The sequence below is a fragment of the Lampris incognitus genome, chromosome 2 (genome assembly GCF_029633865.1).
Source record: "Lampris incognitus isolate fLamInc1 chromosome 2, fLamInc1.hap2, whole genome shotgun sequence".
Classification (NCBI taxonomy): domain Eukaryota; kingdom Metazoa; phylum Chordata; class Actinopteri; order Lampriformes; family Lampridae; genus Lampris; species Lampris incognitus.
Genome location: NC_079212.1, coordinates 42993244 through 43017988, shown reverse-complemented (window position 1 = coordinate 43017988; position 24745 = coordinate 42993244). Strand labels below are relative to the sequence as shown.

The 24745-nt window shown below is 48.3% G+C and overlaps 1 protein-coding gene across 1 annotated transcript in view; it reads left to right on the top strand.

The window, feature by feature from the left end:
* spen (spen family transcriptional repressor) overlaps positions 1 to 11447 on the top strand; it is a 29979-nt gene extending 18532 nt beyond the window's left edge. Inside the window, exons 11-15 of the mRNA XM_056273934.1 lie at positions 27 to 7920; positions 8098 to 8460; positions 8578 to 8772; positions 8966 to 9124; positions 9299 to 11447. Coding sequence (XP_056129909.1) covers positions 27 to 7920; positions 8098 to 8460; positions 8578 to 8772; positions 8966 to 9124; positions 9299 to 9430 — 8743 coding nt within the window. The 3' untranslated portion in view covers positions 9431 to 11447. The remainder of the gene's footprint in view (positions 1 to 26; positions 7921 to 8097; positions 8461 to 8577; positions 8773 to 8965; positions 9125 to 9298) is intronic.
* Positions 11448 to 24745: the final 13298 nt, after the last annotated feature.

Genomic DNA, 24745 nt, shown 5'->3' with positions numbered 1-24745 from the left:
CCTATTCTATCTTTATTTTCTGTCAGGGATGAAAGACGGAGCCAATATGAGTTTACAGCAGAGCGGTCATATTATGAAAACATACGAACACCAGGAACGTACACTGAAGATCCAAGGCGTAAATATCCTGCCAGAAGTCGAGAGTTTTACACAGAATGGGACCCATATCAAGGAGATTACTATGACGCACAATACTTTGAAGACCCCAGAGAATATAGAGAATACAGAGCTGATCCTTATGAGCAGGACATCCGCAAATACAGCTATTTGCAGCGGGAACGCGAAAGAGAGAGGGAGCGCTTTGAAACCGACCGTGGACGTGACCATGGGAGGAGGACAATTGAGCGCAGCCAAAGCCCATCTCACATAGCCTCTCGTCGTCCTGCCAGCCCCACTGCATCACCCTCTCTTTCTGAGAGAATACCAAGTGACTCTGACCGTCGCATTTGCTGTCGATCTTCTGAGAGAAGTGGTAGCTGTAGCTCAATCTCCCCACCCAGATTTGAGAAGCCTGAAAAGGCACGAGCTGAGAGGTATAACAAAAACGAAAAGCTCGAGAAGGAGCGAGTTTTTGAAGTTGAAAAAGGAAATGTGGGTGACAAGGAGAAGCGGGGTGGACGCAAAGACAGGGGTGAGAAGGAGAAAAGTGAGAAACAAAAGCTGAAGAAGCACAAAGTGGCATCACCTAGTATGCAAACATGTGAGACAGAACCTGGGCCTGAAAGAGATGTAAGCCCTGATTCAATTCTTCAAAATAAAATCGGCAAGGTCCATAAGGAAAGCTGCAGTAAGGGAAGGGTAGACCTTCTACCTTGTGTGGTACAGTTAACTCGTGTAAAGGAAAAGGAAGGCAAATTAATTGGCCATGCAGTCACAGAAAAACAAAAGCTTAGAGGTGGGAATGACAGTCCAAGGTTGGCATCACCTTCAGCTGAACAAAGAAGTCCTCCATTTCGTTCAGAACCCTCTAAAGGTGATGCAGTCAAGCATGGAAAAATGCCCAAAGAAAAACACATGGCTAGTCTTGTGGAAATTGTTGACAAAGATATCAAAGTCAAATCCAAGAAAAATGGGAAATCTGAACCTGGATTTGACAGTGTTATTACTGTGGATATGGACCGTTTAGCTGCAAGGAAAAGGCGTTTTGAAGACTCAGTTGGTAAAGCTGATCTACAGAAAAAGACAAGTGAGGAGGAGGATTGTAAGGTGGGACTTTGTAAATTGGGGACTAGTACTAAAGAGACAGAGGGAGACAACACTGTTGTGTTGAAAGGGATGCATAAAAAGGAGCATCGCAAGGACAAATCGGAGCGATTGGTGTCTGTTTATAGTCCAAGAAATGAACTAGACTCGGAAAGCAACCTGGTGGGCCTAAGTCTTGAGCTTCAGTCACAATTAGGACAAGTAACTGAAGATAACCCTATAGATTCACTACGTCCTCCATATGTTAAAATTGAATGTGGGGATTCAAAAACACAAAGCATTTCAAGTCTCACAAAGATGTCAGATGATGGCAGTCCTAATCTGGAAGAAACAAAGAAGCAAAAGAAACAGTGTTTGTCAGAAATCAAAGAGGAGGGCATAAGACAGTACAGATACACAGGGGAAGCTAATGAAAGACTTGTATTGCAAAGTGACCTGAGTAATAGTTGTAAAAAGCAAATTGAACAAAGTCAGTGGCTACGATATAAGATTAGAGAGTCTGATAAGTTTGCAAAATGTGAAAGTCCTCAAGTTAATGAGTCCGACAGCTTTGAAAAAGATTGTATTTTGCATGTTGCAGGAAAATCCTCTCAGGATGTTGGAACTAATGATTTTCCATCCTTTAAACGGAAAAAAATTGAGAATATTGACTTTGAAATTCTTGGCTCAACCAACATGGGAAGTTCTCAAAAACTGAATGAAGATGTTTATCAGAGTGTTACATCCACCACTGGTTGTGGTCCTTTTTCCGCAAATGAAGAAGATGCAACTACCCAGATTTCCCCGACAGTTGTAAATAAAGAAAGGAAATCATCTCATATAGCAGATGATAAAATACTCTCACACACAGAGTCACTGAAATACAACTCAAACCTGACAGCCAGCCATTTCCAGTCCCCTGATGGTGAGTTCCCAATGCTTAAGACAACGTTACTTGGATGTGACGAGGAGTTATTGCAACGCTGGGAAAGACGATTAAAATCTGATTCAATTAGAATGGAGATGACATTTCCAAGTGGAATAGCTAAACATGAAGGCACCCAAAAGCGCCTTGGGCACGATTTAGAGCCTGGAGAGGTGCAGTCAGATACAGATGACGATGATGATGCTGAGAGCAAACACAATTCTCCCAAGTCCAATTCCTCTATGTCTTCTATCCTCCGGGAAAGGGAGGAGAGGGCAACAGACCTGAGGCTGTCAGCTTCCTTGGAGAGGAATAAGTTTTATTCTTTTGCATTAGACAAGACTATAACCCCTGATACAAAAGCACTCCTTGAACGAGCCAAGACACTGTACTCATCCAGAGAAGATAACTGGTCCTTTCTGCCATCTTGCTTTCCCAGCTCCCACAGTTGTTCAGATAAGGAGAAGGTAGAGCTAGCACCTCGGCCTATTCCTTCTTGGTACATGAAAAAGAAAAAGATCCGTACTGATTCAGAAGGAAAATTGCTTGATAAAAAGGATGAGCTAAAAACACAGGACCAAGAGCGACAGGAGTTATTTGCCTCTCGTTTTCTTCATAGCTCAATCTTTGAACAGGATTCACGGCGTTTACAACGTCTTGAACGCAAAGATCAGGATTTGGAGATGGGAGTCAGTAAGCCTCTTGCTAAGCTAGGGGCTGTTGAGGCACAGTCTGTGTCTGGGGGAGGTGATGCCATGCAAGAGCCCATTGTACTCTTCCATAGTCGATTTTTGGAGCTCCAACAACAAAAGGGCAAGGATCACCCTCCACCAGATACCGAGAGCGTAGCTATTGTTATGGAGATTAAAACAGATGAAGTGCAGAACGGTGATAATGAGTTGTCTGTCAAAGTATCTGAATCAGTACTAAAAGTTGATGACAAATCAGTCAGCCCACCTCTAGTCTTGTCAGTTTCACCATTTGAGTCCTGCCCCAAAGTTGTGCCCCCCCCACTGGAAAAGAACGAAGTCATAACTCCATCTTCAGATCATTCAGTTTCTGTTATTGAAGAAAGAAAAGTGGAGCACATTCTTGAGGTATCCCCACCACAGTCTCCATTAGCTGAAGATATCAATCCAGTTCCTCCTAAGGTAACTTTAACTCCTCTGCTGGAACTTTCAGAGATAGATGCTGAAATGGAGCAAAAAGGAGAGATAAGTGAAGCCAAAGTAAAAATGGAAAACAATCTGGTGGCTGGTCATACCCCGCTACTAGAAGATAAGCCTCTTACTCCTGGTAGTTCCTTAAGTAGTGTTGAAGTGGGACCTGTGGTAGTTCCTTGCTCTGACTATACAAAGCTTGCAGAAAAATCTGAAATTATGATGGAGTCTAAAACAGAGATTCAAGAAATTAACCACCTGGATGATCATCAGAAAACTGAGATAGATGATGTTAGTATGCCAGAGCTAGAGCCTGAAAGCAAACCATTACCAAGCCGTAAACAGCCCAAGAGCAAAAGAGCAAAGCCAAATTTATCAGTACCTCGTATTAAATCTTCTCCAACTACTGCCAGTGACAGACCTGCAACCCGTAAGAGTGAACGAATTGACAGAGAAAAACTCAAAAGGGCCTCATCTCCCCGAGGGGAACTAGTGAAGGCTACATCTGAGCATAAAACCACATCAAAGTCACCAATTCATGCTTCAGATTCTGAACAAAACCTAGAGCCAAGCTTGGTCCATGGCAGGACGCGTCGCAGAAATGTCCGATCGGTTTATGCCACGCTACATGAAGGAGAGCAAGCTGGCAAAGAGGTTGAGTCCATACGCTCCATGCGCAAACGTGGTGCTGATAAGGAACAGACACAGCAAGATGTTCAGCATCCATCTACTTATGCTAGGCGAGGTCGCCCACCTAAAAGGGGAGGTAAACGGGCAGAAGATGTGTCTCCACTAAAAGGGGATCAGCAAAAATTGATGGAAGAGGACTTGGATGTCAGAGAAACCTCAGCCACCGAGGAGGTTTTGAAAGCCTCTGAGGGGTGGCGTTCACCCCGCACTCAGAAAGTGCAACAGCCTCCCTTGACTCCAACTGTTGTCTCAGTTAACAAGAAAGCAAGTAAATTAGACAAGCTGTCTGAGAGATCTACATCACCAGCAGTCCAAGCTATTGATCTAGCAAGTTCTGAAGAGTTGCAGCCGAATCTTAAAGTGGATACAGAACAGGCTGGGCAATCACCTGAAATAGAGGAGATTGCAAAGCCTTCAGAGCACAAAAAAGGGATAGACCTAAAAGATCACAGTGGAAAGAAAACTGAAGAAGGGGACATTGAGTTGATGGATTCTGCCCAGTTGGAGAGAAGACAACAACCCGAAAAAAACACTACAATAAGAACACCAAGGTTGAAAAGAAATCCAAAGCAGGTCACTGAAGATAAACCACATAGCCTAAAAAATCTTGAGATTCGAGTAAGTGTTGATGATGTGAAAGGTTTACTTCGTTCAGATGATGAATCTGAGTCATTTGAAGCTGGGGCTACAACAAAATCTAAACAAGTAGTACAAGACAACAAAGAAACAAAGGATGGATGTTTTCTTAAAGAAGCAAAAGAGCTCAGTACACAGCAAACAGAGGAAGTTCTATTAGAACCTGAACCTCCTGTTGATCCATCTGCTGCTCTGTTAGCACGGCAAATGGAACTGGAGCAGGCAGTTGAAAATATTGCTAAACTTACAGTAGAACAACCACAGAGACCTTATAAGGAGGCACCCACAGAGCGAAGAACTTTGGTGCCTCCAGTGGTTGTGGAGCCAGAGGCTGAGGTTGAGGAAGAAAAGAGAACAAACCCTGCAAGTGAAACTGAACTTGCAGCCGCCATTGATTCCATTACAGCGGAAGTTGGATCTGCAGATACAGATGGCTTCACAGCTCCTCCTACTTACACTGCACTTGTCCCCACTCCTGAACCTGTGGTGTCACCCTCCACAAATGAAATTATGGAGCCTGAAACGCATCTTGCTATCAACAACATTCTTGCAACAAACACAAATGTAGGCCCCTTGACACCTAGCCCAAAAGCACTCACAGCAGAGGCTAAAGTAGCTGAGCCTCTTCTTTCAGTGCCTGAAGATCCCCCTTTAGTTGAAACACCCAAGAAAACAGGGAAGGTCCGAGCTAAGAGTCCAAAGAAATCAAGAAGGGGTAAAGGTACAGCTAACAAGAAAGGTGAGACTGCTGAAGAGATTTCAGAGCCAGAGCCCTCTCCAGTCAAGTTACCAGAGTCAATCCCAGAAGACCTAGAGACCATCAACTCAAAGGCAGTTACTGTGACAACAGTATCATCAGCAGCAGCCTCAGTAGTAACTGCTGTCGCAACTCGCAGGCGTGACATTGCAAGTGCTATGACTGTTGATACCCCTAAAGAGGCAGAGCAACCTGCAGTTGAGCAGCCTGTACCCCAAGAATCGGCCTTTCACCTGGGCACAAGTAACACTTCCAATTGTAAAAAATGTCCCCAAACAATTGAACCATCTACTCCTACTCTTCCACTCTCTCCTGCCTGCCCACCACCGGTACCCCAATTCAGTGTGCTGACTCCACGGCCTTGCAAAATGCCAGTATCCCAAGAGTGGCTTCCTAGATCTGAAGAAAGTAGAATCAATCTATCTGCTTCATCTCAAGTTACGGTGGTAACTCCTTCTGCACCAGGAGTAACTACACTTGGAACCCCTTCAGGGAATCCATCAATGCCCCCAGACACCAAGGCATTGGATATTGACCCTAGCTCTAGCACCTTAAGAAAAATCCTCATGGAACCTAAATATGTGTCTGCGTCCAACAGCAATGCCATACCCACTACTATGGTAACTTCTGCACTGCCAGACCCTACCCGCATGTCAGAGAAAGAAAATCCCTCAGATACACAAGGCACGAGGCAAATGCATCATGAAGAAAGGCTAATTCTACCACCCCTGTCTATGCATCACAAACCCTCCCCACTCTCAGAATCTCAGCAAAACTGTGGAGAGAAGATCCAGCATTCAGTAATTTCATCCCCCACTACCTCAGTAATAAGTCGAATTCCAATGCCCTATGACACAGAGGAAACTCCACGGATTTCCCTTAGCAACAGAAGCTCTTCCCTGTCTCTTCCCAAGCAGAAATTCAGGACAAACACGAATGAAAATAGCCGCTATCATGGAATGGATCCAGTAGAAGATGGAACCAGAGGACGATCTGTGGTTGAGAACAGTCCCTATTGCACAGGCCCTAGTGCTGGCCTGAGGGTCAATACTTCAGAGGGTGTTGTTGTACTGAGTTACTCTGGTCAGAAAACTGAAGGGCCTCATCGGATGAGAGCCAAAATAAGTCAAATTCCCCAAGCAACCGCTGGTGACATAGAGTTTCAGCATTCGGTTTCAAAATCTCAGATAAAGCAAGAACCAATTACCCCATCATCACAACCACCTACTCCCAAAGGACAGGTAACTCCTACAGCTTATGGGCACACAGGAGTACTCTTGTCTGGACAGCCTTTCAACTCCCAACCAGTCATCTCTAGCACCAAGCAGGAGAGTCCTGGGTCTGACAAATCGGAAGTTCCTTATCATACAATATCCCAAAGTGGAGTGGTAAAAATGTTCCCTCAACCAGTTACTACTTCTCAAGTTTTGATGTACAACCAAGCTGTGATACAGTCCCAGCATGGAAAAAGAGGACAAGGGACAGAACCTTGTTTGAAAAAGATGGACATTGGCAAGTCAGCTCAACAATCTAACCTCAGTCCTGTCATGAGCCCGCATCATCCATCACTATCTGGAACTTGCATTAGCCCCAGCCCTGGCATTCCCACTGATCGATCTGCTCCATACCTTAAGCAAGAGCCACAGTCTCCACGAGCAACTGTTCATTCACCCTCACCTTTTGCAAAAGCCTGTCCTCCTAGCAGTTCTCCAATTGCCACCTCTGTCGTACTGGGTCCAGGCATGCCTTCAATGTCTCCATACCACTCTAATGTGCATCACCAACACACAGAGCAGTCATCTGTTATCATGCAACCTCATAGTGTGACTCAGTCAATAGCACATGAGGTCAGGATGAACAACCCACCAATGTCCGGGATAAACTACGGAAGACGATCTGACTCCCTGTCCTCTCCCTCCCCAGGGCACATACAGCGCTCTAACACACCTCAGCCCATCGTAATAAGAGACATGGTACTGCAGTCCCATATAGGCTCCCAAGGACCAGTGATAGGTGGCAGTAGCAGCAGTGCATCTGAAAAGGATCCTAGACATTTAAACCAAATGCATGGCAGGCCATCTGTTCCCCAGCTCCAGCCAGATGTGATGATGATGCAAAGTGACAACCGAGGGCTCCACCCGGGCATGCGCTTGGACCAGTACAGAGACGTGCATCAGCACATCCTAATGCACCAGCAACTGGGAGAGCAGGTCAACACAGAAACACGACAGTCCCGGACACCAGAGGCTATTACAACCTCTTCCAGCAACATGTCTGCGTTAGCTAAGAGTCCTTTAGTTGGGAAGAACATGGGGATTATAGCCAAAGAGACCCCCAAAAAATTTGAGGGGAAGATCTCGCATCCACCCCATTCAGAGACCAGGATCATGGGAGTCCATCCATCTGGTCCTGTGATGGTGTCTTCTCACCCTCAGGGAATGCAACTGATGCATCCAGAGGGCACTGGATCCTTCCCAGTGTATCGGGACACACGGGGTTTCTCCTCCCAGTTTCCTGGGCATCCTTCATTGGGGCTGAACCTGGTTAACCGGAGCATTGCACCATCTCAGGTCAGGAAATTAAGACTAATTCTTGAAATGTATTTTGTCCTTCTCTATACAGTTACTTTTGCATTCTTGAATATGCTTATGTATATCTACAGTTATAATTTATTGGTCAAATATTCAATCCTAAATATGTAATAGCTATGGTTGTATTGACTTGACATTCAATTTCTTATAAATCAGATCCCTGCAGATGCTGAGCCAATTCACAGAGGCCAATTGTCTCAGTCACTCTCTGCCGGGTCAGTTGGGGTAGGAAACGACTCTAAGCAGGGGAATTCCCACCTTCGCCATGCAAGCTCTATAGACCTCACACACATGTCCCGAGGGATGCCAAGGGACGCTGTCTCACCCTCATACCAATCTTCTATGACATCCCCGTTGCCTCTTACCCAAAAGGTAGATTTATCCCACCACAAGGGCCCGTCAGCCCAACTGCCCAACCCACCACTAACAGCACCCCCTCCAAGTTCATCACAGCTCCGACCTGATGCTAAGACAGAGGCTTCTGGACACCGTTCCATTGACATGGTGCAACTTTTAATGGTATGGACTCAGAAAAAACAGCAATATCATTAAAAACCCATTACTTTTTTTTATTACACAAAAGTCCAAATGGGGGGGAAAGCATTTTAACTGACCTGGGCTCGTCTCGTTGTGCAGAAATACCCGATTGTATGGCAAGGTTTGTTGGCCCTGAAGAATGACCAGGCTGCTGTCCAGCTTCACTTTGTGTCTGGTAACAACGTGCTGGCTCAGCGCTCCTTACCCCCACCAGAGGGAGGTTCTCTACTCCGCATCGTCCAAAGGATGAGGCTGGAAGCCTCCCAGCTTGACAGTGTGGCACGCAGAATGACCGTGAGTGTTTTGCTCTTAATGATTCTTGAAAGAAATGATGACATCACAGCCACCTACAACTGCCAGCTAATGTGCTATACTCCACTTGGGTTGCTATAATCCCTTAAGATTCTCCTTTTTTGGGGGTTTTTTTTGTTGTTGTTTTTTTATACATTTTCTGATTGAAACTTGATTGTTGTTATCATCCTGGTAGGTGGAAAATGAATACTGCCTGCTACTGGCCCTGCCCTGTGGTCGAGACCAGGAAGATGTTCTCAGTCAGACTCAGGCTCTGAAAGGAGGCTTCATCACCTACCTCCAGGCCAAACAGGCAGCTGGTATCATTAATGTTCCCAACCCTGGCTCCAATCAGGTCTGTGTCGTTTCTTTTTTTTCCCTGACCTTGATTTCATCTTTTTGAACATTGTCCCTTGTATGTAACGGAAACGTCTTGCCTTTCCTAATAATGTGTTAGCGATTTAGAGAGTTGAATTAGAGATTTGTGTTTGTTAGCAGCCTAACATTTTCTCCATTTATATATTCACAGCCAGCTTATGTGGTACAGATATTCCCACCCTGTGAGTTCTCGGAGAGCCACCTGTCACGCCTTGCCCCAGACCTTCTCAACAGTATCTCCAGTATTTCCCCTCACCTCATGATTGTCATCGCCTCGGTGTAAAATACCTCCATTTTGTTCCTGAAAATAAAGCCAACACCAGCCTTTTTTGGACTCATTCAGTTTTGAAAACTGGGAATGCCTCATTTTTAAAGAATCTGTTTGACTCTTTCTTTTTGGTATTGCTTTTAAGTATGCACATACTTCTTCACTTCACCAAGTCCTTAAGCCACTTGTCCACCTCTAATTCCAAAACTCTCAGAATTTATGAGGAGTGTATGGAAGGGTGGCGTGGGGATTTTTGTTGATCGGTTCTTTAATTGCTCATTTCATTTTTGCCATTTTTGGGAACGTTGTGCATAGTGCATTTCAAACCATTTCAAGGCCATCAAGCAACGGCTTGAGATCCTTAAGGGATATTTTTGTTCATGAAAATGACTTGTTTTTATTTGTTTTGTTTTTAGAGAAAGGATTTGATCAGTCATTGCACTGTCATTGCACTATCTTAAAAGAAAAATAACCAACTTTGAACTTTGTACAGATTTGAGTAGAAAATATGTAAAAAAAAAAAATCGTGCTCCAGTGATTGGCCATGTTTGCAGAAGACGGAAGAAAATATTTGCCAGGAAAATGACAAAATCTTGTCAGCCTCGTGAAAGAAACATGTTGGACAGATTGACAGAATCACATCAAGCTGATCAGTCATCATACCGCTTTTGCTCCTTTGCCATCAGCCAATTTTCTTCTACTTCATTCGAAAGTCAACTCTCTAGCCCCAAGAGTTCCTTCCCCAGGAACTCACAAGGGGACATAAAGAGTTGTACAGTTTACACTCAATGCCTCAACAGGGGACTATATAAAGATTATTTAATTTGTTTATTTTGTTTGCCTCCTCTTCAAGCCTTAGGGTATTGTGGACAATTGTGAAACTGTAAATATAAATATTTAAAAACTGAAGAGATGTGGGGAAACCAAGTGGATTATTTTGCGAGACAGACCAACAAATTTCAGTTCTTTTTCTTTCAGTATTTTGTCCTTTCATTTGTTCTTTCTGTTTTCTCTCTCTCTCTCTCTCTCTCTCTCTCTCTCTCTCTCTCTCTCTCTCTGGCCAGGGGGGAGGAGGGGAAAAGTGGCAAGGATCCCTACAAGTCCCAGGAATGATGTTCACCAAATATATTTTTTAAATTGATTCGTGCCAAAACGTCTTTTACAAATGATAAACAAACAGTGTACTAAAACGTTGATCAGAAGCTATTTTCATACGTGACTTTGTATTTGCCTCCCCAGAGGCAGAGCCGGTTCCCTTTTTTGGTATTGTTTATCAACCCCACTCTGTTACCACAGCACTATTACATTATGGAATCGTGTCCTTGTTTTGAGCGAGCTGTTGCATTCGTTTCAATAGCGGCTTCTTCTTCAACATACTGGTCGACTGTCTTTCCCTCTCCTTGATGATGTCCTCTACTGCCCCCTGCTGTTCGTCTGACCATCACCCTTGCAGAACTTTGCGACTGTAGCTATACTATGGCATGCTTTATTTTGAAATCCTAAAAGGTATAGCAAAATCACACAGGCAAAGAATGTGACTTGAATCTCTAATTCATGCCGTCAATGGATGTGTTAAGTGTCTGTCTCCATCCCTCCCCTTACTTATTGTCTTCTTGAGCCAAGCTGCAAATACTCATTTCCTCAATCTGTGCTCTTGTGTAGTCCCCCCCTCCCCCACCTTCTTTATTATTGTCTCTTTTCAGGGTCCTTACAAAGCAGCCTGAAACAGACAGGAGCTAGGTGCGCGAAACCGATGCTGAAAGTAAATCAAGCTTGACAGTTTTGTGGTGTAAATATTTCTGACTGCAGGCTGAAAAATCTCGACAGTTGCGTTGAAGGCACTTCTAATTTTTGATAAATAAATGACAAGAAAATACAAAAAAAAAACTTAAAGAAAAAGGTGATTAATCTTTGACTTTTGTCTTTTGATCAATCTTCATTTTGAGTGTATTTTGCTGTTCCTCCATGAGGACATTTTAAATTGTAAAATAAATGGTTGTTTCAATACGTCGACAGATCATTAAATGGTCCATCACTCACTTTGTGTTTCTGTGACTTGCTTTCAAAACGTTGCCAGCTTAAGGGAAGAGCATAATGAGGCGGTTGACGTGTGAGCGCACCTGTCATTAACCTTTAAGTGCCATACCTGCGCAACTTCCTCCCTAGAAGTTATGGTATATCCAATACGGAAGACGTTATAACTGGTTAAATCATTTAAATACATGGAGACCATAAGACGCAATGTTGCAGTGCGCCCAATAGCCACAAGATGACAGCATTTTCCCGACAATGCTGGTAAGTTTTCAATTGGCGCGCTGCAAGCGTTCAGAAATCTAGTTCAGACTGATGGTACCTGTTATATAAAATGACTTGCTCATGGACTTATCACAATTTGATCTGGTATTTGAACCACACCGAAGCTAATATTCGGTTATTTTTCGATATAATGGTGCAGTGTGCCGGGAGGGATAGTCCTGCCATGACTTAAACAATATTTAGAAAGTTGTCTTTCAGAAAGCTGTCTGTGATTGACCATAAATGTTCTTTAATTTATCCGCTGGTTTATTTTTGATCTATCGCAGTGCTTTCTGAAAGTAGCAGCAAACCACGGGTGATCTTGAGTGCCCAAACACAGTTCTGTTGGTCTGGAAAGGTTCCCATTGGGCAGGCCTTGGTTTTAAAGCCTGTCTGTTAGATAAGCTTATCTCGCTGCCAGGCACTGTAATGTATAACACGGGATGTACTGCAACCACCCTCAGATGCATGACACCCCTCCAAGAGTAAATGGTGGCCCCAATTTGGAACATTGAGTGCTATAAAAAGATTTAAAAAAAAACACATGGGTGTCCAGCCCAGATAAATGCATTAGGCCAAATTGCAGTGTCCTGGCTTTCAATCCGAAGCATGTCATTCTGCCTCTCTCCACCCTATATTTGCCGTCTCTGCTGAAATACTAACATTAAACTCGGCAGGGCGTCTCAGAGGGGAATGAGCACCTACGCTGACATAGCTGCAGTTTTTTCCCCTGATTCCTGAGACAAACAACTGGATGGCCTGGGGAATTTTATGGCCCTGGCCTAAACTAAACTAAAGTTAACGTTAGGTTAGGGTTTCCGGCTACTCCCATCGCAACAGATGCACCAACAGATTCCTCGGATGGAGTTTGTCACAACTGGAATTTCATTTGGGAATGTTTGGCGGGGCTGAATTGTTTTTGACAGTCGACTGTAGCGTACAAAATTAACGCCGTTGAATGTGACCGGCTCATTGTTAGAAGACACCACTGATTTAGCATTGGGTTTGTCAGTCTACGCAGTCTCAGCCGCTGAAGATGAGAATGCCAGCCTGACTGTGACTGTAGTCCTCATACCACAGTGATATATCTGGATTAATGTACCGTTCACTTGAAGATTCCATCCATCATCCAAACCGCTGAGCCTGCTCTCAGGGTCACGGGGATGCTGGAGCCTATCCCAGCAGGCATTGGGCGGCAGGTGGGGAGACACCCTGGACAGGCTGCCAGGCCATCACAGGGCCGACACACGCACATACATACACACACACACACACACACACACACACACACACACACACACACACACACACACACACACACCTAGGGACAACTTAGTACGGCCAGTTCACCTGACCTACATGTCTTTGGACTGTGGGAGGAAACCCACACAGACACGGGAGAACATGCAAACTCCACACATAGGACGACCCGGGACGACCCCCAAGGTTGGACTACCCCAGGGCTCGAACCCAGGACCTTCTTGATGTGAGGCGACCACGCTAACTGCTGCGCCACCGTGCCGCCCTCATTTGAAGACCTTCACATGAAAATACACGATGGCTACAATGGTTGTGAAGAACACCAGCTCCACCACCGTGAGAGGACCACGTAGATACCAACATCATTCTGTTTTATTGTCCCTCTCTCTCTCTCACTCTGAATGTGAGGGCTTGACCTGGAGCTGCTCTTGGTCCTGGGAATTCCACAAGTCAAATGGAAAAGAAAGGAACCTCCTCTTTCTCTGTACTGGTTATTAAGGGACATTCTCATTCATGGAGCCAGGTTGGACATACAGGACCTGGCCTCACTCTAACACTGTGCAACACTGGGGCTGTAACACTAAAAGACATAGTGGATTTAGCTGGACCTGGTCTGATGGACTCAAAGACTGTGGCTTCTCAGCTGAGGCAGAGGTCTGTTCGTCACACTAGGAAGGCACTAACTCCTCAGGCTGAGAGACTGACTGACGCTGAACATCAGACTTGCAAGACTACTTGCAAGACTACTGTGCGAAGGCGGAAACTCCTGATCAGGATGATCCTTTTCCAGATTTGGAACTTACTCCTACAATTAATGCTTGCACTGGACATTTTTAAATGTTTAAAATATTGATAATCTGGATTCATATTCAGTAAAAGACGAAGAGTTGTATAAGCGTTGAACCTGTATGGAGAGTACTGTAGAAACCACCCTTGAAAAAAAGAACAGGTGACATTAGTGGAGCATCCTACACGGGGCTATTGCTGTGAATGCTTTCTTTTACCCTGTGATGGCCTGGCGGCCTGTCCAGGGTGTCTCCCCGCCTGCCACCCAATGACTGCTGGGATAGGCTCCAGCATCCCCGCGACCCTGAGAGCAGGATAAGCGGTTTGGATAATGGATGGGATGGAATTTCCCCCATTTTTCTCCCCGATTGTATCCGGCCAATTACCCCACTTTTCCGAGCCATCCTGGTCGCTGCTCCAGCCCCTCTGCCGATCCAGGGAGGGCTGCAGACTACCACATGCCTCCTCCGATCCATGTGGAGTAGGCCAGCCGCTTCTTTTCACCTGACAGTGAGGAGTTTCACCAGGGGGACATAGCGCGCGGGAGGATCTTTTATTCCCCCCCTGAACAGGCGCCCCGACTGACCAGAGGCGGCGCTAGTGTAGCGACCAGGACACATACCCACATTCGAACCAGTGATCCCCGTTGCTAGGCAATGGAGTAGACCGCTACACTACCCGGACGCCCCTTGTGAATGTGAATGCTTTTCGATCTGTGATTGATCCTACCGTGTCCAATACATCAGGGGTTCTCAACCTTTTGTAACTCAAGGCCCACTTGGGTATGCGTCAAGACAGTCAGGGACCACATGCCGAAATAAATGTAAAACCTTATAAAATAAATAAATAAATAAATAAATAAGTAAATAAGTAAATAAATAAAGGGGGTATTCTGACCTGTAAACGATTGCTATGTCACTGTCAGCTGCAATGATTGAATTAAATATTATGCTTGCCCTCAGTGAGATACTTGGGGTTGCTTCTGAGAAATGATCGGGTCAAGCCGGGGTGGGATGGGTGAGAGGCTGATTCACAGAGTAGCATTCAAAGTTACTTGCAGTCTGTTCCTAGCCTTTGATTTTGTGACAGTCACAATGGAAAACCCTAACTCACACAGGTATGTGGTGGTGAAAGGCAACAGAAATTTGATTGCCCGTTGTGACAGAGAGGGGTATTCATTGGCAGCCAATATCCAGAATGAAGCAAGGTCAACTTGTGTGAGTTGAAGCTTCAGGCTGCTGTCAGCTGATAGTTCCATCAGCTGGTTTCCCAACACAGTGGACAGGGCCATGTCTTCAGATGCAGGATCCACTGAGAACGGGTCTAAAACCCAAAGATTTCAAACCCGGGACTCTTCTGGGAAGTAATCTGAAGATTTATTTGACAACTGAGTTAAACGCTGGGTGACAACACTGGACATGTTAACAGGAGGAGAAGCTTCCAAAGTTTCACTCAGGAGTGGGAACATTCGTCCCTCTTTGACTCTCCTATTCCAAAGGATGAGGTTTTTTGGAACCCCTCAATTTTGTCTGAAAACAAAAACACGGTGTTGTTTCTTCCTTGCATTGACACATTCAGCTGATTCAACTGATCAAATATGTCTGATAAACAGGCTAGTTTTGCACAAAAGTCATCACCGATGTAATGCTGTCAGAGGGGACTGCTTCTCGTCAAGAAATGCATGCACTTCTTTTCTCAGTTCAAACAGGAGATGAAGCACATGTCCTCTTGAAAGCCACCTTACTTCACTGTGATACAAGAGCTGCACACGATCTGCATCCATCCTCTCACACAGGGCAGCAAAACACCTCGAGTTGACTGCGTTTTCTTTTAATATAGTTGCCAGTTTTCACAGCCACATTCATGACGTCATGCAGCGCCGGTGACGTCTTCTTCGTAGCCGGATTTTAGCGATGTAAGAAACAATGCGTCCACTTCGCCTCCGGTGCCCTCTGCTGGATTTGCTTGACGACACCGCGACGTGACACCGATACAATGTTTCCAATCTAGTCCTTTTTCGGTGACGTCATTATCAAGGCAGCGGAAGCGTTCGTCTACCGTGGTTCTGGTGGGAAGCTCTTTGCAAAAAAGTAGATCTTAGTGAAAATTACCGCCCCGGCTGTATCTCACAAGAACCAGCAATAAGCCAGAAGTTGGCTTGCGATGTCATCGCTCATATCGACAATTCTCCTACTCACCGAGTCGGTCGACAGCGGCCCAGTCTGGGTTCTCGTGGCCGCTGCCTCCCCCAGTAACTCTCGGCTCATATCCACGGCGCGAGGCCAGATGAGATCCTCCTCCGCGATTGTAAATGCCTTCTTGCTACGAGCTCCACTTGCTGCCAACCAGGCAACTCGCCTTCAGATCAGCGTTTGATTGCGTTGTTAGCGTACTTACGGCTTTCTGTTGGGCTTGAAGCCCATCTCGCCTCCTTTGGAAACATTCTTTTGGTTTTCCAACACATCCAGGGTGTTGCGTGTTTAAGTGTCTCAGCAGCTTTGATGGGTTTGCAGTGTTTCTCAACCCAGTCCTCAAGGAACCCCTATCCTGCATATTTTCTTTGCAACCCTGAATAGGCACCTGTTTGTAGTTATTCAACCAATCAGCAATGAATTTTGTCAGACGTTGCACACCTTGCATAATTAAGTGCTGCGAGATGATTGGTCGAGTAAGTACAAGCCGGGCTACCTATGCAGGGTTACAATGAAAATCTGCAGGATAGGGGGTCCTTGAGGACTGGGTTGAGAAACACTGGTTTAGTGAGTCGTTTGAGAGGACTTCACCACATTCCACACATGGTGCTTTTGGCTCTGCAGGGTCGCATTTCCTGACCACACCCTTCGGTATCTTAGCTGTTGCAGAAGTCTCGCCTCCATCACCCTTTCTCTTTAAAAACCCGATAAAATATAAACGCTTGCTCGCGCTCTCCTTCAGACACCGGAACTAACAGCGACAAAACGTTCGTCTTGTGGTGGACACGTATTGGGGACAGAATTCAACCCAGGAACTAAGGGTTAAGTCATGGTTGCCCTGGCAGGTTAACGCAGGGTTAAGTTATGGTTGTCCAGCCAGTTTTCTGGTTATTCTTGCCACCTCCGCTCAGTCGAGCTGTGGGTTTTGTTTGTCTCGCTGATTTACCGTGGATTAAAGAAAGTTGCCTACACGGCTAAAGTGTGAACCTACGGTCTTCTCCGTTACTTCGGCTCTACACTGGTGACCCCGACGTCGGTTTTCGGATAAGTTTTCTGAAACCACACACATTATGGCTACGAACGCCGTTGCAATTAAACTGCCGGAGTTTTGGGAGTCTTCCGCGGCTACATGGTTCGCGCAGGCTGAGGCACAGTTCGCGCTCAGAGACATAACAGCAGACGAGACCAGGTACTACTACGTAGTGGCAGCGCTGGGGTGCGCTACGGCTTCCAGGATAAGCGGTTTCATAACCAACCCACCGGCCGATGGTAAATACGCCGCACTTAAACATCTCCTCCTTGAAACTTTTGAACTGTCAGCAACGGAGAGAGCACGTCGCCTCTTCGCAATTCAGGGCTTGGGAGATGGCAAACCATCGGAGCTAATGAGCAGGATGTTAAACCTACTGGGTCAAGAAAAGCCATGTTTCCTGTTTATGGAGCTGTTTCTGCGCAACATGCCGCCCCACGTCCAGACTGCGCTCGCTAACTCCACCATCACTGATCCCCGTGAGCTGGCAAAGGAGGCTGACCGATTCTTCGTCGCTACACAACGTTCCTCCCATGCCGGGGTGCTGGCTCCTACCTTCACTGGCCCCCCGCCGACATCGCGGGCGTGGCCCGACGGTGGCGCCACAGCATCAGACCGCTACAAGCCCTCTGGACTCTGTATGTACCACGCTCGATTTGGTGCGAAAGCTAAACGGTGCCGTTCCCCCTGCAACTACAGGCCGACGGGAAACGAGAGGGCCAACACTCAGTAGTGGCCATGAGTGTTGGCGATACGAGCAGGCTACTCTTCATCCTCGACACCATCTCCGGTCGGCGATTTCTTTGTGACACGGGCGCACAGAGAAGCGTGCTCCCTGCTACTGACGTCGACATCATGGGCGGGGAGCGGGGCCCCCAGTTGGCGACGGCTGATGGCAGCCCTATCCACACCTACGGCGTGCGGTCTGTAGAACTGTGTTTTGGTGGACAACGTTTCACGTGGGAGTTCGTCATGGCCAATGTAACGCTTCCCCTCCTCGGAGCTGATTTTTTGTGCGCTTACGGTTTGCTAGTGGACATTCAGAACAGCCGTCTGGTCGATGCCCTTACCTTCTCCTCCTTCGCATGTACGCGGAGGGAAGCGGCCTATGCAGGTCTAGCCAACTCTCTCTCAGAGGCAGACAAGTTCACCCGCCTCCTCGCTGAGTTCCCTGACCTCACCCAGCCTACCTTCTCTGCACCCACCGCTAAGCATGGGGTGGAGCATCACATTGCTACGAAGGGGCCCCCGGTCTACGCCAGAGCCAGGCGTCTCGATCCCGCCAAACTCGCCATTGCCAAGTCTGAGTTCGAGCACCTGGAACGCATGGGGATCATCCGCCGCTCTGACAGCCCGTGGGTGTCCCCACTCCACATCGTCGCTAAGCCTGATGGAGGTTGGCGCCCATGCGGGGACTACCGCCGACTAAATGACGCCACCACGCCTGACCGCTATCCTGTCCCGCATATCCAGGACTTTTCTGCAAACCTGTCTGGCAAATGCGTCTTCTCAAAAGTCGACCTGGTCCGTGGTTATCATCAAGTTCCCGTGCACCCCTCAGACATCCCCAAGACAGCGGTGACAACCCCATTCGGCCTATTTGAATTCCTACGAATGCCATTTGGACTCAAAAACGCGGCCCAGTCCTTTCAGCGGCTGATGGATTCAATGCTCCGTGGCCTTCCTTTCATCTTCGTCTATTTGGACGACATACTCATCGCCAGCGCCTCCGAGGAAGAACACCTGTCCCATCTTCATGCCCTCTTCACACGCCTCAGCCAGCATGGGCTGATCGTCAACCCGGCGAAGTGCCGGTTCGGGCTGACAGCCATTGATTTCCTCGGGCACCGCATCACTGGGGACGGGGCAGTCCCCCTGCCCTCAAAGGTGGAAGCGGTGGCGGCCTTTCCGCGCCCCCAAACAGCTCGTGCGCTCAGGGAGTTCATCGGGATGGTGACATTCTACCACCGCTTCATTCCTCGAGCCGCCTTTATCATCCGGCCACTGTACGAGGCGCTGAAAGGCATGTCCCCCAACCAGGCGGTCGACTGGACAGCAGAGCGGGACCGTGCATTCACCGAGACTAAAGCTGCGCTCTCCCAGGCTACCCTGCTAGCGCATCCTTCACCTACAGCGCCTATTTCCATAACCACGGATGCATCGGACTATGCTGTTGGTGCGGTTCACGAACAGTGGGTGGGGGGGGCTTGGCAGCCTTTGGCCTTTTTCAGTCGCCAGCTTACACCCCGAGAGCGCAAGTATAGTACTTTTGACAGGGAACTCCTCGGTCTCTGGCTCGCCGTCCGGCATTTCCGTTTCCTGCTAGAGGGCCGCGAGTTTACTGCGTACGTGGACCACAAGCCCCTCACGTTTGCCATGTCCAAGACGGCCGAGCCATGGTCCGCTCGCCAGCAGCGACAACTCTCCTACATTTCGGAATTCACTACCGACATCCAGCACGTCGCTGGTAAGTCTAACCAGGTAGCTGACTGCCTGTCTAGGGCAGTGATTGGAGCGGTCCACCTAGGCCTTGACTATGCACAGATGGCTGCTGACCAGGCCACGGACCCGAGCATCCTCCGTCTCCGGGCCTCCGACACGGGGCTCCGCCTGCAGGACGTTCCTTTCAGCGACACAGGTGTCACCCTCCTGTGTGACGTCTCCACAGGACAGCCCAGGCCCATCGTCCCGCACAGCTGGAGACGCCCCGTATTTGAAGCTGTGCACGGCCTCTCTCATCCAGGCGGTAAGCCATCCGTGCGCCTGACCTCTGCTAAGTTTGTGTGGGAGGGACTTAAGAGAGACGTGAAAGCGTGGGCCGACTCGTGTGTTGCCTGTCAGCGGGCTAAGATACACCGCCACATTAAGGCGCCCCTGGAACGCTTCGCAGTGCCGGAGAGACGATTTGACCATGTCCACGTCGACCTGGTTGGTCCCCTACCCCCCTCCCATGGGTTCACCTACCTCTTCACTGTGGTGGACAGGACTACGCGCTGGCCTGAAGCTGTTCCCCTGGCATCCACGACGTCTGCTGATGTGGCCCGGGCTTTTATTGGGTCGTGGGTCTCACGTTTCGGTGCGCCTTCCGACCTTTCATCTGACCGTGGGCCACAGTTTACCTCAGAGCTATGGAATGCTGTGGGTGAGGCTCTGGGCGTCAAGCTTCATCGCACTACCGCCTACCACCCTCAGGCGAACGGCCTATGTGAGCGCTTCCACCGGTCCATGAAGGCTGCGCTTCGGGCTACTCTCAAGGACTGCAACTGGGTTGACAAGCTCCCATGGGTCATGCTGGGCCTGCGGACCGCCCCAAAGGAAGACCTACAAGCCTCCTCTGCGGAGCTGGTGTACGGCACGCCGCTGTGAGTCCCAGGCGATTTCATGCCCAATGCAATGCGTCCCTGGTCAGCTGTGGACCAACGAGCCTCCTTGCTGGACGGGGTCAGAGCTTTCACACCCGTCCCTACCGCCCAACACGGCGCTCCGGTGTCCCAGGTGCCCCCAGGTCTGCAGTCAGCGGACTACGTGTTCATCCGTCACGACGCACACCGCCCCCCTCTGCAACCCCCTTATGACGGCCCCTTCCGCGTCCTGGAACGGGGAACTAAGCACCTGGTGGTGGATTTTGGGGGCACGGCCGAGCATGTTTCAGTGGACCGAGTTAAACCCGCACACCTGGACTTGACGCAGCCGTTGGAGTTAGCCCAACCTCCTCGTCGCGGTCGTCCCCCGGCTCCGCCTCCTCCCCCCGTGGAGGCCCGAGCTGCCTCTTCTGCTCCTCAGGCCGACCTCCACAGGCCCGCGTCAATGCCTCCCACAGACACTCCGGCCCCTGTTATCCGGAGCCGCCGCGGACGGCCTGTCGTCCACCCGCGCCTGCCTGACTTCGATTACTAGGGCGAATTCTGGGGGGGCTCATGTGGTGGACACGTATTGGGGACAGAATTCAACCCAGGAACTAAGGGTTAAGTCATGGTTGCCTTGGCAGGTTAACGCAGGGTTAAGTTATGGTTGTCCAGCCAGTTTTCTGGTTATTCTTGCCACCTCCGCTCAGTCGAGCTGTGGGTTTTGTTTGTCTCGCTGATTTACCGTGGATTAAAGAAAGTTGCCTACACGGCTAAAGTGTGAACCTACGGTCTTCTCCGTTACTTCGGCTCTACAGTCTCTAACCGATGACGTTCGAGTCATGCGCAGTTATTTTAATTATTTATTCATTTAAAAAAGGTTGTGTATTTTAATTAAAAAATATACGTTAATACAAATCCCTGGGCCATTTAGATATTGTGTAATTAGACGTGAAATCACTACTTGACAGAAAAATATTTTCATTCGGACTATTTGGGCAGTACCTCCGCGGCCCACTGGGTGGTGCTCTGCGGCCCACCAGTGGGCCGCGGCCCACCGGTTGAAAATGGCTGCAATACGTGTCTACTTTGTGCAACGATGGAAACACATTTTTACTGTTTTTTGGGGGGGGGGGGACTCAGCAGACTTAAAGACCTGTCTGGTGTACTGGGGATTTGGTTCCGGTGTTGTGATGAAAGGTGGTCAAAAACAGCATTTATTCGCGGGTCAGGTTACAGGAGAGTCAATATGACAAAGTGGACAATTCTAAACTAAACTCAACTAGATTAAACTTCATCATAGGAAAAGCAAATACGTCAGCAGAGGGAATAAAAGAGAAGGAAGGGTAGAACAGGATGTGATGCCTTTGTTTGTTTCTTTGGTGAGATCCAGAGTCTGGGTTGATTTTAGGTTTGATAAAGCGATGAGGAATTTGATGTTTTCATTCAGCAGTGGTGCTAAAATCATGTCATTTGTTCTGTGGTGGAGGATGACGATGATGACGATGATGATGACGATGATATGGTGGATGATGAGCTGGTTTTAATGATGTTTTTGGATGAAATACGTGAAATCAGGTGGTGGATGGACTGTAAGTGATGTCACGGACTTCAATGGGGTTTTTTATGATCACTGTGATCTTTTGAATAAAAACGGAATTTAAAATTCAGTTCTCGCTCTCCCTCCCTCTCTCTTTCGCTCTCCCTCTCATTCTCTCCCTCTCGCTTTCCCTTTCTCTCTCTCTCTGCCCCCTCTCTCTGCCCCCTCTCCCTCTCTCTCTCCCTCTCTCTGCCCCCTCTCTCTGCCCCCTCTCCCTCTCTCTGCCCCCTCTCCCTCTCTCTGCCCCCTCTCTCTCCCTCTCTCTTTATCTCCCGCTTTCTCCCTCTCTCTCCCTCTCCCTCTCTCTCTCTACCCCTCTCTCGCACTCCCTTTCTCTCTCTCTTTTGTGCTCTCTCCCCCTCTCTTTCGCGTGCCCTCTCCCTCTCCCTCCCTTTCGCTCTCTCCCTCTCTCTCCCTCTCCCTTTCTCTCGCTACCCCTCTCTCTTTCGCACTCTCTCTCCTCTCTCTCTTTCGCTCTCTCCCTCTCTCTCTCACTCTCTCTCTCTTTCGTTCTCTCTCCCCCTCTCTCCCTCTCTATCCCTTTCTCTCTCTCTTTTGTGCTCTCTCTCCCCCCTCTCTTTCGCGTGCCCTCTCCCTCTCTCTCCCTCTCTCTCCTTCTCTCTCCCTCTCCCTTTCTCTCTCTGCCCCCTCTCTCTTTCGCACTCGCTCTCTCCCTCTCTCTCTTTCTCTCTCCCTCTCTCTCTTTCGTTCTCTCTCCCCCTCTCTCCCCCCTCCCTCCCCCTCCCTCGTCATTACAGCAGAAAGGATGGAGTGTGACAGTCGTGAAGTGAAGTATAAGTGATTTACAGTGGCAGGAATGTTAGCCGATAGCCTTGTCGCAGCGTGAGAAGAAGCAGATCACGGTGTAACACAGTAGTGAATGAGGAAGGAGGAAGACATGGAGAGACACTCAAGATGGTTCCTCTCTCGATGCCAACCGCCCCCCCACCCCTTCTTCTATTTTTGTCTCTTAGGCCTCCTGAAATTGCAGAGTGCCACACGCGGCAATGAAGAAGCGTTTTTGTCCTTAATACCGACATTGTGTCTATTACTTTGCAGTTATTTCCCTGAATCCTCTACCACAGAAACACATTCCAGGCGCAAATTTAGCAAGAAAATGTAAAGAATGTTGACAATTTTGAGGTTGGTGTTTTGGACCCCAGCAAGTGCTTGTTTTCTTGTTTTTGTCTTTTTGGCATTGATGCTATTACATTCCTTACCAATGATAGACTATTTCCCCCTTAGATACGAAAGAGAGCAAAGTAAGTAAAACTAGAGATGCTTTGATCATGGGCAGGATGAATTTCTTGGGTTACTTAGCTACAGGTGTTAACGTGTAGCTGGAAAATAACTCCGTTCATCCATCCGTCCATCATCCAGACCGCTTATCCTGCTCTCAGGGTCGTAGGGATGCTGGAGCCTATCCCAGCAGTCACTGGGCGGCAGGTGGAGAGACACCCTGGACAGATCCCTAGTCCATCACAGGGCCAACACACACACACACACACCTCTAGGGACAATGTAGTACGGCCGATTCACCTGACCTGCATGTGTTTGGACTGAGGGAGGAAACCGGAGCACCTGGAGGAAACCCACGCAGACATGGGGAGAACATGCAAACTCCACACAGAGGACCACCCGGGATGACCCCCCCCCCCCCAAGGTTGGACTACCCCGGGACTCGAACCCAGGGCCTTCTCACTCGAAGGCGACCGCGCTAACCACTGCGCCACCATTGCTGCCCAAAAGTAACTCCATTAAGGTCAAATGTTAACGACATAGCTGGATAGTTGTGTTGTGCTTGACCATGCAGCGCTCATCAAGCAGTCACAGTGCATATAAGTGCGATGTCTGTGGTGAAGTGCTGCACGCATATAGCGGCAATTACAGATGACCACAGTAAAAAGGATTACACCATGTGCATGCATTGCCATAGAAAATGCAAAGCAAGCACACACACACACACACACACACACACACACACACGTCCCTGTTTGGAAAGCAGACCAGCCTTGGACCAGTTCAGCAGTGTCCTAAGCATGTATGTGGTTTAGGATCTTTGTTTTATGAGCCTGCTTTTTCGGTGTCTTATTGTCTTATCTCCTTGGCTGTGGAACGAAGAAGACCTTTAACCAAACTGAGTACAACCCCCCCCCCAAAAAAAACGTGAAAAACAGACTAGAGAGCGAAAAAGAGCTATTGAGGCTAACGTGGGTTTGGATCGAAGGGCTCTGTCGGGGTCTGCTCATGAAATATCACCGGTTGCCATGATACGGGTGACAGATTTCCTCGCGAAAAGCCGGAGATGAACCTTTCTGAACACGGACCCGCGGGCTTTTCTTCTGGGGAAGCTCACTAACCTCCTCTCCCTTTGAATTGCGAGACCAAAGGTGGCTGTGATCTGTTATACAAATCTAATTTGTAGCTGTAGGCTCGTCCTGCTGCTGCTGCTGCTGCTGCTGCTGCTGCTGCTGCTGCTGCTGCTGCTGCTGCTGCTGCTGCTGCTGCTGCTGCTGCTGCTGCTGCTGCTGCTGCTGCTGCTGCTGCAGCGGAGGCCTTCACCCCCTCCTCTCCCCTCCCCTCCCCTCCTCTCCCCTCCCCTCCCCTCCCTGCGTGGGCGGGCTCGATAAGAGAGCGCTGTGAAGTGTTTCAGGTCACACGCACGGTAGCTCGTCTCTGAGCGCGCGCGCGCAAGTGGGTGTGTCTAAAGGAGGGCACGGAAATAAGTAAACGTACCATGCATGCCCAACCACAACGCCTCACAGTGGCCAAACCCACTCTTGATTGGACAATGGCTGCCTCATGTGACCCTGCTGCTCCTGC